At 37.5% G+C, this 12,453-nt stretch overlaps 1 protein-coding gene across 1 annotated transcript; it reads left to right on the plus strand.

Annotated features, from left to right (window-relative positions):
- Positions 1 to 1,007: 1,007 nt before the first annotated feature.
- Positions 1,008 to 12,386, plus strand: LOC139965363 (beta-catenin-like protein 1). Its single transcript, XM_071967657.1, has 12 exons — positions 1,008 to 1,167; positions 2,122 to 2,301; positions 2,889 to 2,995; positions 3,946 to 4,183; positions 4,899 to 4,992; positions 6,726 to 6,890; positions 7,578 to 7,636; positions 8,072 to 8,220; positions 9,102 to 9,280; positions 10,051 to 10,229; positions 10,653 to 10,866; positions 11,454 to 12,386. Exons 1-12 carry the CDS (start codon positions 1,138 to 1,140, stop codon positions 11,585 to 11,587), a joined length of 1,728 nt encoding a protein of 575 aa, XP_071823758.1. The 5' UTR covers positions 1,008 to 1,137; the 3' UTR covers positions 11,588 to 12,386.
- Positions 12,387 to 12,453: the final 67 nt, after the last annotated feature.

The raw sequence follows: 12,453 nt of genomic DNA on the forward strand, positions 1-12,453 counted from the left end.
TATTGTTCAATATGTCATTCAGGTAAACAAAATCTGAGTTGGGAGACCGATACACCGAGCCAATCAAAATTGGTCTGGTCTTCGGTAAAATAATTTCAGTCCATAGACAATCGAGGTGGTCTACCTCAAGGTCCAGACGTCTACGTCCCACCAAAGTGTTGGAGATGAATGTCGCTATACCATGAGATTTGGAGGTGGTACCATCTTTCCGTTCACACTAGGTGAAGCCAGGTAGGGTTATGCTTTCATCCGGTACACTATCATTCAGGTTAGTCTCTGATAGTGTGATGACATCAAATGGCTTACTAGCCATACTCAGTTTCAGTGTATCATAATATGAGCGGATTCCCTGGATGTTCAAATGGCAGATTTTGAGTCCCCTTGGTAGGTCTATATCGAAGGGATTACCGTTGGTAATGTTGGTGCTAGTAGCTTTATCAGTGGAAGCGGAGTCCAGGCTAGTGTCAGATATAAGAACTAAAACAATCGAATAAACAATCGGCTTTCCTTATGCATCCTTGGTAGGTATATAATAAGCAGCTGTCCGTATCCAGGATTCATCGGTTCGATTTTTTACCCCCTCCCCTATCCGTTCTGGACAATGAGAAGATAACCAATTACCCTATGACTTTGAGTAAGTTTCACTTTGGATAAGGGATTCCGTGCAAAATGTTGCCATATCTTTTCCATCATTTTATTTGCATTTGTCTAGTTGCAGGTTACCGGTGTAAGTAGGCCTTCGACTTTGCGTTCGTGCAATTTGGAAGAAATTCATGACTCCCGTGGCCATACTGCGCGCTACCGTGTGTAGAAAGAGTCATATGTGTCTGTTTCATGAAACATTCATGTCATTCGTAGCGACACCCCCAGTCATAACGCTTAGCAGTAAGTCTTTATTGAGCCAGACACGAAACACTTAGGAAGGGATTTAAATTGTGAGATTCTGGAGGCTGTCTATCACAAATGCAGGCGCGGCTAATTCACATTTTTTTTTTTAAATTGAGTGATTGTATTGGCTAGTAACTAATTATAGGCGCGGCCCAGTTGCTGTCGCTCTAGAATGAAACACTTAATATTTAAATCTAACCTAAAAGTACATACGATTGAATAAAGCACCGCGAATCTAAATTAAACAGTATGGATGTTGGCGAGCTTTTATCGTTTCAGGTAAGGTTATCGGGAAACAAATTGTTGAGCAGGTTATTTCTTTAATTTTCAATTTTAACGGGAACCTACAAGGAACGCTGACGGGTAAAGTGAAGAGCAATTAATACTGTAGGTGGGACGTTCGTAACTTTCTCGCGGAATACGTTCAAAGCATGCTGATAGTTGTAATTAACGAAAAGGAACACAGTGTTCAGTATATCATAATCAATATCAATGTAATAAATCACAGTAGCTTGGACTATCATAAACGTCGACGCTACCAACGTACGTCATACTGTAGGCATATTTATATATAAAGAAAACAGTGCAAAGAAAGCGCCGGAAGATCCCAGAGTAAATGCAAAAGTATAGTAGTATGTCTTCGGAAATGTGTCCAAGGCCAAGACTTCCTTACAAATTATAGTAAGGGCCTGGGCTTTTTGGCAAACATTCATTGCTTATGACATAGTTTATACAAATTACAGTAGAACAAGAAAGCTTTAATAAATAATGAGAAAATTGATCACCTTTTTAAATATTTAACTCATATGCAGTAGATAGGCTCTTGATAGCTCTAATGACAATGTACGTCTACAATGTTCAGAATGTGGCATGTCTGAAGCCAAAACTTTTAAAGTAAATTTCAGCTGAAATCACAGTTACCATGTTTTGCATTTGGGTTTAGCTTAACGTTGACATAGGCCCTGCGATCTTCTCGCCTTTTTTTGTTTATATGCTTCCTAAATGTGTGGCATACCTTGGGAATGCCTGTGATCTACTCTAGGCTATATGGTCTGTCTTGCTTGGTCTATGTCAAGAAGTAGGCCACTAATAGTAATAGCATACATGTACAGGTTAAAAATGATGATTTTCACCAGTCATAAAAGATTCAATTCAAAGTTTGCAAGTCTATACCTGCCAACATCCCAAATTTGTACTGTAAATCTGGAAATATTTGCATCCTCTTGCCTCCAGCCTGGGAAGCCAAACTTAAAGAGGAGAGGAGACGATCGTGATGAAAGTGATATCTTAGATGGAGTGAAAGCAAAGAGAGAAAGATCCAGAGGTAAAGAGCAGCAGAAGGTGGAAAACACCAGCAGCTTGACAGAAGAGCAACAACTTGAAATTGCTAAGATGATGGAGCAAGAACCAGTGGTAATGTACAACTAGTGACATACAGTAGGCAGTTTTTAAATGAACAGATCAACTTCAAAGATCTCTGTGCTTTGCATTAATTGGATTTTACTTCAATAATCAGCTATCTATGCACAGTACTCTCATTCATTTCTATTAGAAACAATGAAACTTTAAGCATGTAACAATAGAGGGAAATTAGTGTAAACATGTAAAAATTCTTTATGGCACAAAAAGGTGTTTAAATCACTTATTACATTGGGAGCAGCCAATGACGGTAGTTTTATCCGTGACATGATCTCTGTAAATTGAGAGGCTGTATCTTTTGGGGGACTCCAGCCATGCCCAAACTCAACAGACGTCACTGTCACATTAGTCCTATGATCTAGTTATGTGATACTAGCTGCTGTCTCTGAATGCAAATCATAACTGTACCATGAGTTGAACACATTTCTGTCTGTTTCTCCTTTTTGGGGGGGGGTTGGGGAAGCAACTTAGGCAGGGGAGGGGAGGGTAGGCGGAGGGAGAGTGAGGTGGGCTTCAGAGATTGCACTGAAACTTGTCTGCCAGCTGTATACCATTCACTTATTATTTCCTCCTTTTCCTAGGGTCCCTCCCTAGATGATGCTGCCTTAAGGAAAATGATTCTCAACTTTGAGAAGAAAGTTTTCAGGAACCAAGAAATGAGAATAAAATTTGCTGATCAACCTGAAAAGTGAGTTTCTTATTCTTCTTTTTTTGTCTTTTTAGTCTCTCTCTCCTTTAAATCTGCACTTTCTTCATTCCAAGCTGACAGTAGAAATTAACTAAGTATAATACTTCTCATTTACCTGCCATGTAATTGCCTCTAACCATTTATTTTCTTTCCCTCGTTAGAGTCAACTGCTTTCATTAATTTATTTTGAGGAACATGCACAGTGGTAACTTTCTATACAGTGCTGACTGCATGTAGCAAGTCCTCTGTTTATCCGATTGATATCCCATTGTTTTTCGGTATGACCAGCTGAGTCGCTTATCAGACAAGATTAACGTATGATGGAAGGATTCGCCGAGTAATTTCACTCTGGAAGAAAGATCTGGGTCTCCCTCTGCAAATTTTCCCATGGTGGTTTTGGTTTGCTGGCGACAGATTTAAGCATACAGTACATCACAGATTGCAGAGTCGAACATCCCTTCAGAAGCAATGCTGAATATAGAAGTTGTCACTTTTCTCTGCACAGATTTGTTGATTTGAAATTTCACAGAATTTTCATAGTGACAGGCTACGCTAGAAATACTTAACATAGGATCTAAACATGGAAAGGAGAAACAAACTGAGTTTGAGAAACATAACATTTTTTAAAAACATGCCAGAATCGTCACACCATAAAGCCTAAAGTTTACAATTCATCTGAGGGATTTAAAAAGATGTGACTGTTTCTGTGGTAAAGACGTAACAACAACATTGCTTGACAAGAATGTACCACTACCTATGGGTCGCTGCAGAAGTGGCAGCAACATCCTTAAAAACATGATCTCTCATCAAGCAGGGTCAGATACGTCTAGTGATACTTGGAGGTTCTTCTTTATGATATTTCGGAAGATAGTGTACTACGATAGTGTACTACTGTACAGGCAGAGTTGCAATCATATTTTGAAATCATTTTTTTCTTCTTCCCATTGTAGGTTTATGGATTCTGAACTTGAGTTGAATGATGCTATTCAGGAGCTGCATGTGATCGCCACCATCCCTGAAATGTATCACCACCTGGTAGAACTGAACGCTGTCAAGTCGTTCATCCAGCTGGTTAGCCACGAGAATGTGGACATATCCATAGCAGTAGTAGATCTCCTTCAGGAGCTGACAGACGTGGATATCCTGACGGAGAACGAGGAAGACGCTGGAATTCTCATCGATGCTCTGGTAAGGAACGGTCGGACCTAGATAAGGGCTCCAATAGTTGCGGAACTTTGATCTTTATAGTGTGTGTAGATCCTAGGTTTGATATCAACTGCCAGACAAAAGTGTGGTACAGTATAAGGAATATTGCAGTGAGATTTCAAAACATTTAACTGAACATGCGATTAATTAATAATTTAGAATCCGACATAAAAAAATATAATGATTTTCTGTCATGGGTTTTCACTTTTCTCGTCCTCTTCACCAGGATAATGTGATTTGTACAGTAGGATACTGTGACCACCAGCTCTAAAATTAACACAACTTTAGCCATAAAGTGAAGGTGGTTTATGCAACATGTTTATTGTAGAGTACATTTAATTGGAATTTTTTTAAAAACAGGAAATAGTCCGAGTTCTTAGTCGAATACAACAGTTCTTGCCACACCATAGACAACCGTTGCTTGAAGTCAATTCACAGCTGTAATGATCTATGCTACACTATAGAGTACACACAAAGTATTTAACTACACATATGAACAATCTTTATTACATTTAAATAGCTGTATATATAGAAAAGGTTATGTTTGCTGTTTACTATTAAGCTCACTCTTGAGAGTAACATGTTCTACTTCTTACGTATTTTATTCACTTATTCATTAAGTGCTTTCCTGCTACTATTTTTTTACGTTCATACTGCAGTTTCTTCTTCATTTTTCTAACATCTTCATTTACCTTAGCTGGAGGAGCAGGTTGTTGCAACTCTTATCACAAATCTGGAACGGCTGGATGATAATGTCAAGGAGGAAGCTAATGGGATGCACAACACACTCGGTGAGTACAGCAAAAGAAGCAAGACACATATCCCAGTGAATGTGTCAGTTTACAGAGGTTGTATGTTATATACCATTTTGTTATTGTGTGTTTGTTTTATAGATTTTATGTTATGCACCATTTTGTTATTGTGTGTTATTTTAAAGAGATTGTATAATTGAATGCTATACACCATGTTTTTATGGTGTGTTATTTGACAGAGATTGCTATCTATAGACCATTTTGTTATTGTGTATTATTTTACAGAGGTTGTATGCTATGAACCAATTTGTTATTGTGTGTTATTTTACAGAGATTGCATGCTATAGACCATTTTGTTACTGTGTGTTATTTTACAGAGATTGCATGCTATAGACCATTTTGTTGTTGTGTATTATTTTACAGAGATTGTACGCTATACACCAATTTGTTATTGTGTATTATTTTACAGAGATTGTATGCTAAAGACCATTTTGTTATTGTGTGTTATTTTACAGAGATTGTATGCAATACACCAATTTGTTATTGTGTGTTATTTTTACAGAGATTGTATGCTATGCACCATTTTGTTATTGTGTGTTATTTTACAGAGATTGTTTGCAATACAGCATTTTGAGCCTTGGAACAGGATGTACAACCTGTCATGCTAGTAAATCGGTACAATAGCTCCTGTTTAGTCGATGTGCTATTTGGATAGGCTTGTGTGAAACCAGCAATTGTTAGTCACTGTTGATGCTAATTTAAAAAATAAAAGGGACAGCTTGTTTTATGTAAAGAAAGACAGTGTCATCGTGCTTGCTAACAGTATTGTTATGCTTTAAGAGTGTTTATCAGGATTCATCTTCATAAATTGAAACCCAGGGCATCAAGAACAAAATACACCATGTCCCCATCATAGCCTCCTGACTATTTAGTTGCATGAAAAATCCAGGCACACACATCATTGACAGTGTTCAAGATGGAACATTTTCTGTGTTCTAAAAACAATCCCTCTAAATCCACCTCATATCCATATCAAAGAAGAATGTATTTTGTTTTCAAGGATCATACTGAGAATCATTCTCAGCCTTGGCCAGACGAAGTAAGAATATATTTTGTATTCTAGAATCTTACTAAGTGGCAAACACAACATTGACCATATCAAAGAAGAATGTAAACTGTATTCAAGAATCACGGAAAGTGCAATACACAACTTTTACTACATGGAATACAAAATTGATTTTGTATTCAAGAATCATACTTAAAGGCATACACAGCATTAACCATATCAAATAAGACCATATTTTGTATTCAAAATGCATACAAAGAGAGATACACAGCATTGACCATATCAAGTAAGAATATCTTATATGTATTCAAGAATCATACTAAGGAGCATACACAACATTTACCATCATCAAACAAGAAAAGAATGGTTGGTTTCATTGATAGATCTCTTTTGATTAGATTTGATTTGATTTATTTTGTTTTTTCACGTGCAACGTAAAACATAACTTGAAATGTTTGTTTTTCTTCAGTATAGTGTTATGTTCTCAATCCATATATAGGCAGCAAATTTCCTCAGTTTCTTTAAAGTAGTTTTCTCCAAATGAAATACCTTTGAGTTGGAAAATGCAGAAACTGGACATGTCAGTTGACATTGTCAACCAAACCCTAAGTACTGCTTTCCATATTTTCCATGAGAAAACTTTGATGAACATAAGACATCTGTACGTGTGTATACATCTTTGTATCTGTCTGTGTGTTTCTTGTAGGAATTACTGAGAACATTCTGGAGCTTGCTCCTGATTCATGTGCAGAAGTAGCTCAGCAGAATCTAATGCAGTGGCTCCTGAAGAAACTGAAACCAAAAGTACAGTTCACACCAAATAAACTCTACGCCAGCGAAATCCTGGCCATTCTTCTGCAGAGCACAGACAGTAAGTAGACCAGACTATGGCAAGTTCCAGATCTGAAGCAACAAGGGGAAGGGCAGGGGAGGGGAGGGTAGGGGGAGGGAGAGTGAGGTGGGCTTTCAGAGGTTGCACTGAAACCCCTTTGTTATTACAATCAATCATACCAAAAATCCATGAATGTCGGGAAAGGTTTTGGAAAGGGATTTTTCGATAGGATAACAGACACCACCTGGAAAAAAAAAAGGATTGTTTTCATCTGATAGGAATAACTTGTTATCTGTGTATACAATCATCACTAATGTGCTCGGTAAGTAACTCCTGTAGCAAGGTTTGTTTCTAAGGCTAGTGAAATGTTTGACCATGCATGCTAGAGTATGTTATACCTTTCATGAACAGTTTTGTCATTGTTTCTTTGCCTTTTGTCCCCCTTCCATGTCCATAGGGTATGTTAATTGAAACTTAATAGCAACAACACCCTATTTCTTAAAATTAAAATAAGTGTAACATCGAGTCCAACTCTTTTGAGTTGAGTGTGACACATTTTGCTCTAAATGTTTCTCTCACTCTTGAAATAATACAAATTATCAAAGGAAATGGAATGAATGTTTAAAATGTAACTGAGGACTAAATTCTAGGTAATAGCAACTTTAGATAAAATCGGATTGTGTCAGATTGATTCATTTTGAAGTATGACTCCTGTTTCTTTCACAGGCTGTAGGTCACTGCTGGGTGATATGGATGGTATAGATGCATTGTTACAACAACTTGCTGTAAGTTAAAGAAGACATTTTCCTCTCCCTGTATATTTTAATACAGTTTATTCTGCTTTTATATGCCTTATGTGTAGTATTCATTTAGAAGTAGAATATTTTCCTACTGTTATTCAATATATTTTCAAACATGCTTGATGAATTGGTTGGTTTTACAGTGTAATTTTCACTGATATACAAAGACTGAAGAGTAATGTTTACTGGGGAATTACTTCCTCTGATGTTAACCTGTTCATTGAATATGAGAGTACTCCGTCTGTGTTCACGAGGTGTAAGAAAATGTCCACTTCAACTTAACTCAAGCAATTGTCAGTTTTCTTTGTCATAATGGAAATGGAAGACACTTTTGTTTTGAGCATGTTAGATGTTAGATATAAATGATATTTTCCAGCATTATTCAAGTTGTAACATCTGTGATTCCTCATGTTTTTGAAGGTCTTTAAGAGGCAAGACCCAACCAGTACCGAGGAGTTTGAGATGATGGAGAATATCTTCAACTGCATGTGCTCTGCTCTTCTCTTTCCTGCTAATAAAGGCAAATTTTTGAAAGGGGAAGGACTTCAACTTATGAACCTGATGCTCAGGTATGAATAATACTTCCAAACTTTATAAACAAGTTATAAACTTGTGTTATTCTTTGGTCAGTAAACTTCCTCATGTGTAAACGTTTGTACAGCATGCTAAAACTGTGGTCAGAAATGGGACTATTTTAAGAAAGAAACAGAGAGTCATCATGGTATGTCTTTTGTTGATGATGATATTTCTCCAGGTTCTTCACATTTAATTCAGTGATTGTTCATTACAACTTTTTAGACTTACATTTATCTAAGCCAAGTTACAAAATTGCTGTTTTAAATCGTGTTTCATTGTTTATAGTTAAATGCAAGCGACATATGTTACCTGTTCAATGTTGTCTAAATAATTGTATAGATGCATAAATTCGGTCTGAAATGTACTTGACTTTATTCACTGTCTTTGATATTTTCAAAAACTTTGTTTATCACTTCCCAATCATATTTCTGTCGGTGATATGCTCATAAGTATCAGAAATAGGGTAAAATGTGATCGCAGTGAACCTAACATTGACCTGTTACATAAAGTATGTGAACTGCTATTTGCATTGACAATGCTTGTAAATCTGTCACCATCGCATTCTCACTCTATTCTCATTTTGTTCCCCTCAGTTATTCATTTCATTCACACTCCATTCTTGCTCCATACTAGCTTCATTCTCACTTTGTTCTCCTCAGTTATTCTTTCCATTCACACTCCATTCTGACTCCATTCTCACTATGTTCTTATACCCTGGTCTTATTCAATTGTCACTCCATTCTCACTCCATTCTTACTCCATTCTCACTTTATTCTCCCTCCATTCTTCTTATATTTCAACCCATTCTTTACTCTGTTTACCCCTTCCATGCTCACTACTGTTTTTCACAACATTAGACGATTTCTACTTTCAGGGAGAAGAAACAGTCCAGGTTTAGCGCACTTAAAGTCATGAACCACGCAGTCACAGGGCCTAATGCTGTCGACAATTGTATGAAGTTCATCGAAATTCTCGGTTTGCGCAACATCTTCCCCCTGTTCATGAAAACTCCCAAGAAACAGAAGAAAGGGCCATCAGAAATGGAACATGAAGGTGAGGTCATTTTATACTCTTTACAAGTTTCCCCGCCTGTTATTCTACATATTATTTTGTCGTGAGATATGTATAATTATTCATTACTTGTGTATTTTTGCAGCTTTTTTTGTATCCATCACCTCTGCCATTTGAGCTATTGCTAATCATGTTACCAAGTCCCTATTCGGCAGATGTTCCAGAAAATGATCTGCTTCATAGTTGCAGAAATACAGTGAGCTATCAAATAGAGCATAGACCTAATCTGTAATTTCCAAAAGGATATCTTTACAGAACAACGTTGTTATGAGTTACAGACTGATCAGATGTAGTTTATGGAGACATATTCAGATAATAAAATCACTGACTAATGCAGCTCATTTAGTTCTACATGTCAAGGTTTGTTTCATCTATACTATAAAAAAAATTGGAACCTTTGAACAGTTTCAGTTTTGCTTCAGTTTGCTTCAGCTTCAGTTTTGCAGAGTTTGTAATTTGTAGTAGTATAAAAGTGACCAAGTGACTTTGAATTGATAGACTTTTGAACTGCTATCTTGTTTGTGTTTATTTGATAAAAGTATTTTTTAGTTGGCAATCAGTGGTGTTGACATCATCAAATGTCCCTCGTCCCTCAGTGGTAGATTCCAGACAGTTTTAATATGTGTGGAAAATAGTTTCTTCAAATCATACTAAAAAGGAAACTAACACTACGACCATAACAGACCAATAATATCTTTCTGGTAAAAATTTATCTCAGTTTTCTAAGTTCCAATATCTTCTTTGACATGCAGAGCACATCTGTGCCATTATCGCCGCACTTCTTCGTAACTGTTCCGGGACTCACCGACAGAGGCTGGTAGGGAAGTTTCAAGAGACGGATCATGCCAAGGTGGATAGGCTGATTGAGCTTCACTTCAAATACACAGAAAGGGTACAGGTGGTGGATAATAGGATAGAGAAAGAGAAACAGGTAAAACCCATAGCTTGGAATACTGTTTATGGGTCATAAACTTGGGTTACAATAGTTTATATGAAGGCAGGAGGAACATTCAAGTTTGTTGTGGCCTGGGGGGGGGGGGTGCGGACTAAGTTGTGTGATCCCCCTCTTAAGGTTAATTTTAAAGGGTACAAAATTGGGAGCTAAAATTCTCAGATCTCAATTAAGATTTATGTAGGACTGTTACTATGGACCATTAGCCTTTCTGTGCTCCAATTGGAGTAGCATTATTATGGCTAGATCATCACTTAATATATTACAACTTTGAGAAGGCGTTATACTGTGACATCACCGATGATGCCAGCATTTTATTTTTGTCTTTGTTAAAAAGGGGCAAAGTTAAAAGAGCGTGACGTCTTTGAGAACGACAGCTTATATTTGTCTTTTGCAACGCAGGCGAGGTTACGAGAGGGCGACATCATTGACGATAATCAGGAAGATGACTACTACATGAGGCGGCTGGATGCAGGACTCTTTACTCTGCAACTGGTGGACTTCATCATCCTGGAACTCTGCTGTAACTCTGGGATAAACAGTATCAGAGACAGAGTGATGAAGTTGCTGAACATGAGAGGAGGGTCAGTCAGCTCCATAAGAGGAATCGTTAGAGGTAGAGTCCTTCTCTCTTAACATTGTACAAAGTATATTGGCTCAAGTTAGGCTACACTGCTACTGTGTAGTGGAGTAGGTGTGTCTCTTGCGAGCCTAACTGGTCTTAGGGGGCACGATTTCACTGTAATTCTCAGGTGCCTGATTTTTGTGTCAAATGAAGTAGATAGTAGTGCTTTACAGAATAGTAGTGTATTACAGAATTACAGAGCTAGAATGAAACTTTCCCGTTGGTTTATTGGTATGATCTGGCTTGCTCTGAATGACACAAACTTACTGTACATGCAAAGTGCATCCTCAAACTGAGAGACTAATCTCTTATTCCAAGTTCCAGTTTATCATGTTAGTTGTATCCACCTAATCGTTAATGGACAGGAAATACAAAGACTCTTGCTTTGCTTTTTGGGGTATTTGCCTTATTTCTTGATGAACTTTAGAAAATAAAATCATTTTATTTCCTTCTTGTTGTCAATGATGTGTATACCTGCAAACCTCAGAATGTCTTTAACTTCTTTATGAATTCTTCTTCTGTAGACATCTCATCCATGGAGACAGTGTTAGAGTGAATATTTTGTTGATATTTTACAGAGTATGCCGGAAGTATTGGAGATGCCAACAGCGAGGAAGAAGGGGAACAAGAAAGAGTCAATTTGATGGAACTCGTGGAGAAGGCTCAAGAACTGGTCGGACTCTTCGTTCAAAGCATGTTCCATAAAAGATGATCCTTTTGTTTTTCCTCATTTTTTTTTGCTCGTTGCTCCAATCCCATTTTGCATCGCAGGGTACGGGATCTCTTGTATGCAAATGGGAATGCATCATGTTTGATATATCTGTGACAGGGACATTTGAGATTTGAAGAGAGAGAGGGAAACTCTTGATGAGCAGAATTTTAACATTGCGGTGAACATTGACAGTGTAGACTCACCATGTTATATGGTGATGAGATTCATCAGCTAGATTCTGGAAGTAAAACAGAAGAAACATCCGTAGAAGTGATTTGCTAACAACGATCCATATTATTGATTCTTTTGCAACAAGTGCAGTCTAGTTAACCTGTTAATTGTGTGTCAAACTGTGCCACTGGTGTTCACAGAGCCATGAAATGCTGTGTTGGAATGAAGGACTTGTGACCATTAAGAAATACATCACGGTTCTAAAAACCACTCCTAAAACAGATTTCCATGGAGAACATGGAGATCAAAGAAGCAGCCAAGATGCCTATGGGTGGGGGGGGGGTGGGGGGTTACTATACAGAAAAGAGTGATTTAAGTCTTTTGTACCATTGATTTAACATCTCAAATTGATGAGGAGAGGAGAGGAGAGGGATCAATTAAAATGGGAAAATCAGAGTGTCTGTACACTGAATATTCCATTTATAAATGGATACCATAGGTAGGAATGTTCCAACAGGTAAAGTAGGGAGAGATATAATTTTCTCTCAACCCTGTGTAAGTCATATGTATCTGCAAGTAAATACTTTGTATGTATGTGACATGTGTATATAAAAAGTACAAACTTGAACATGGATGCTTTCATTGTGTTTTCAGTTAGTCTTGTTACTCCCTCCCATCCCCCCTCCCTCCTCTTC

Source organism: Apostichopus japonicus, chromosome 3 (genome assembly GCF_037975245.1).
Source record: "Apostichopus japonicus isolate 1M-3 chromosome 3, ASM3797524v1, whole genome shotgun sequence".
In the NCBI taxonomy this organism is placed as follows: Eukaryota; Metazoa; Echinodermata; class Holothuroidea; order Aspidochirotida; family Stichopodidae; genus Apostichopus; species Apostichopus japonicus.

What these genes read in the sequence shown, in the direction of transcription:
- LOC139965363 (XM_071967657.1), top strand. Translation starts at nt 1,138, where the DNA reads ATGGATGTTGGCGAGCTTTTATCGTTTCAG. An exon ending in GAATTCTCATCGATGCTCTG is followed by an intron (nt 4,184 to 4,898) that starts GTAAGGAACGGT and finishes CATTTACCTTAG; the next exon opens with CTGGAGGAGCAGGTTGTTGC. An exon ending in CATTGTTACAACAACTTGCT is followed by an intron (nt 7,637 to 8,071) that starts GTAAGTTAAAGA and finishes ATGTTTTTGAAG; the next exon opens with GTCTTTAAGAGGCAAGACCC.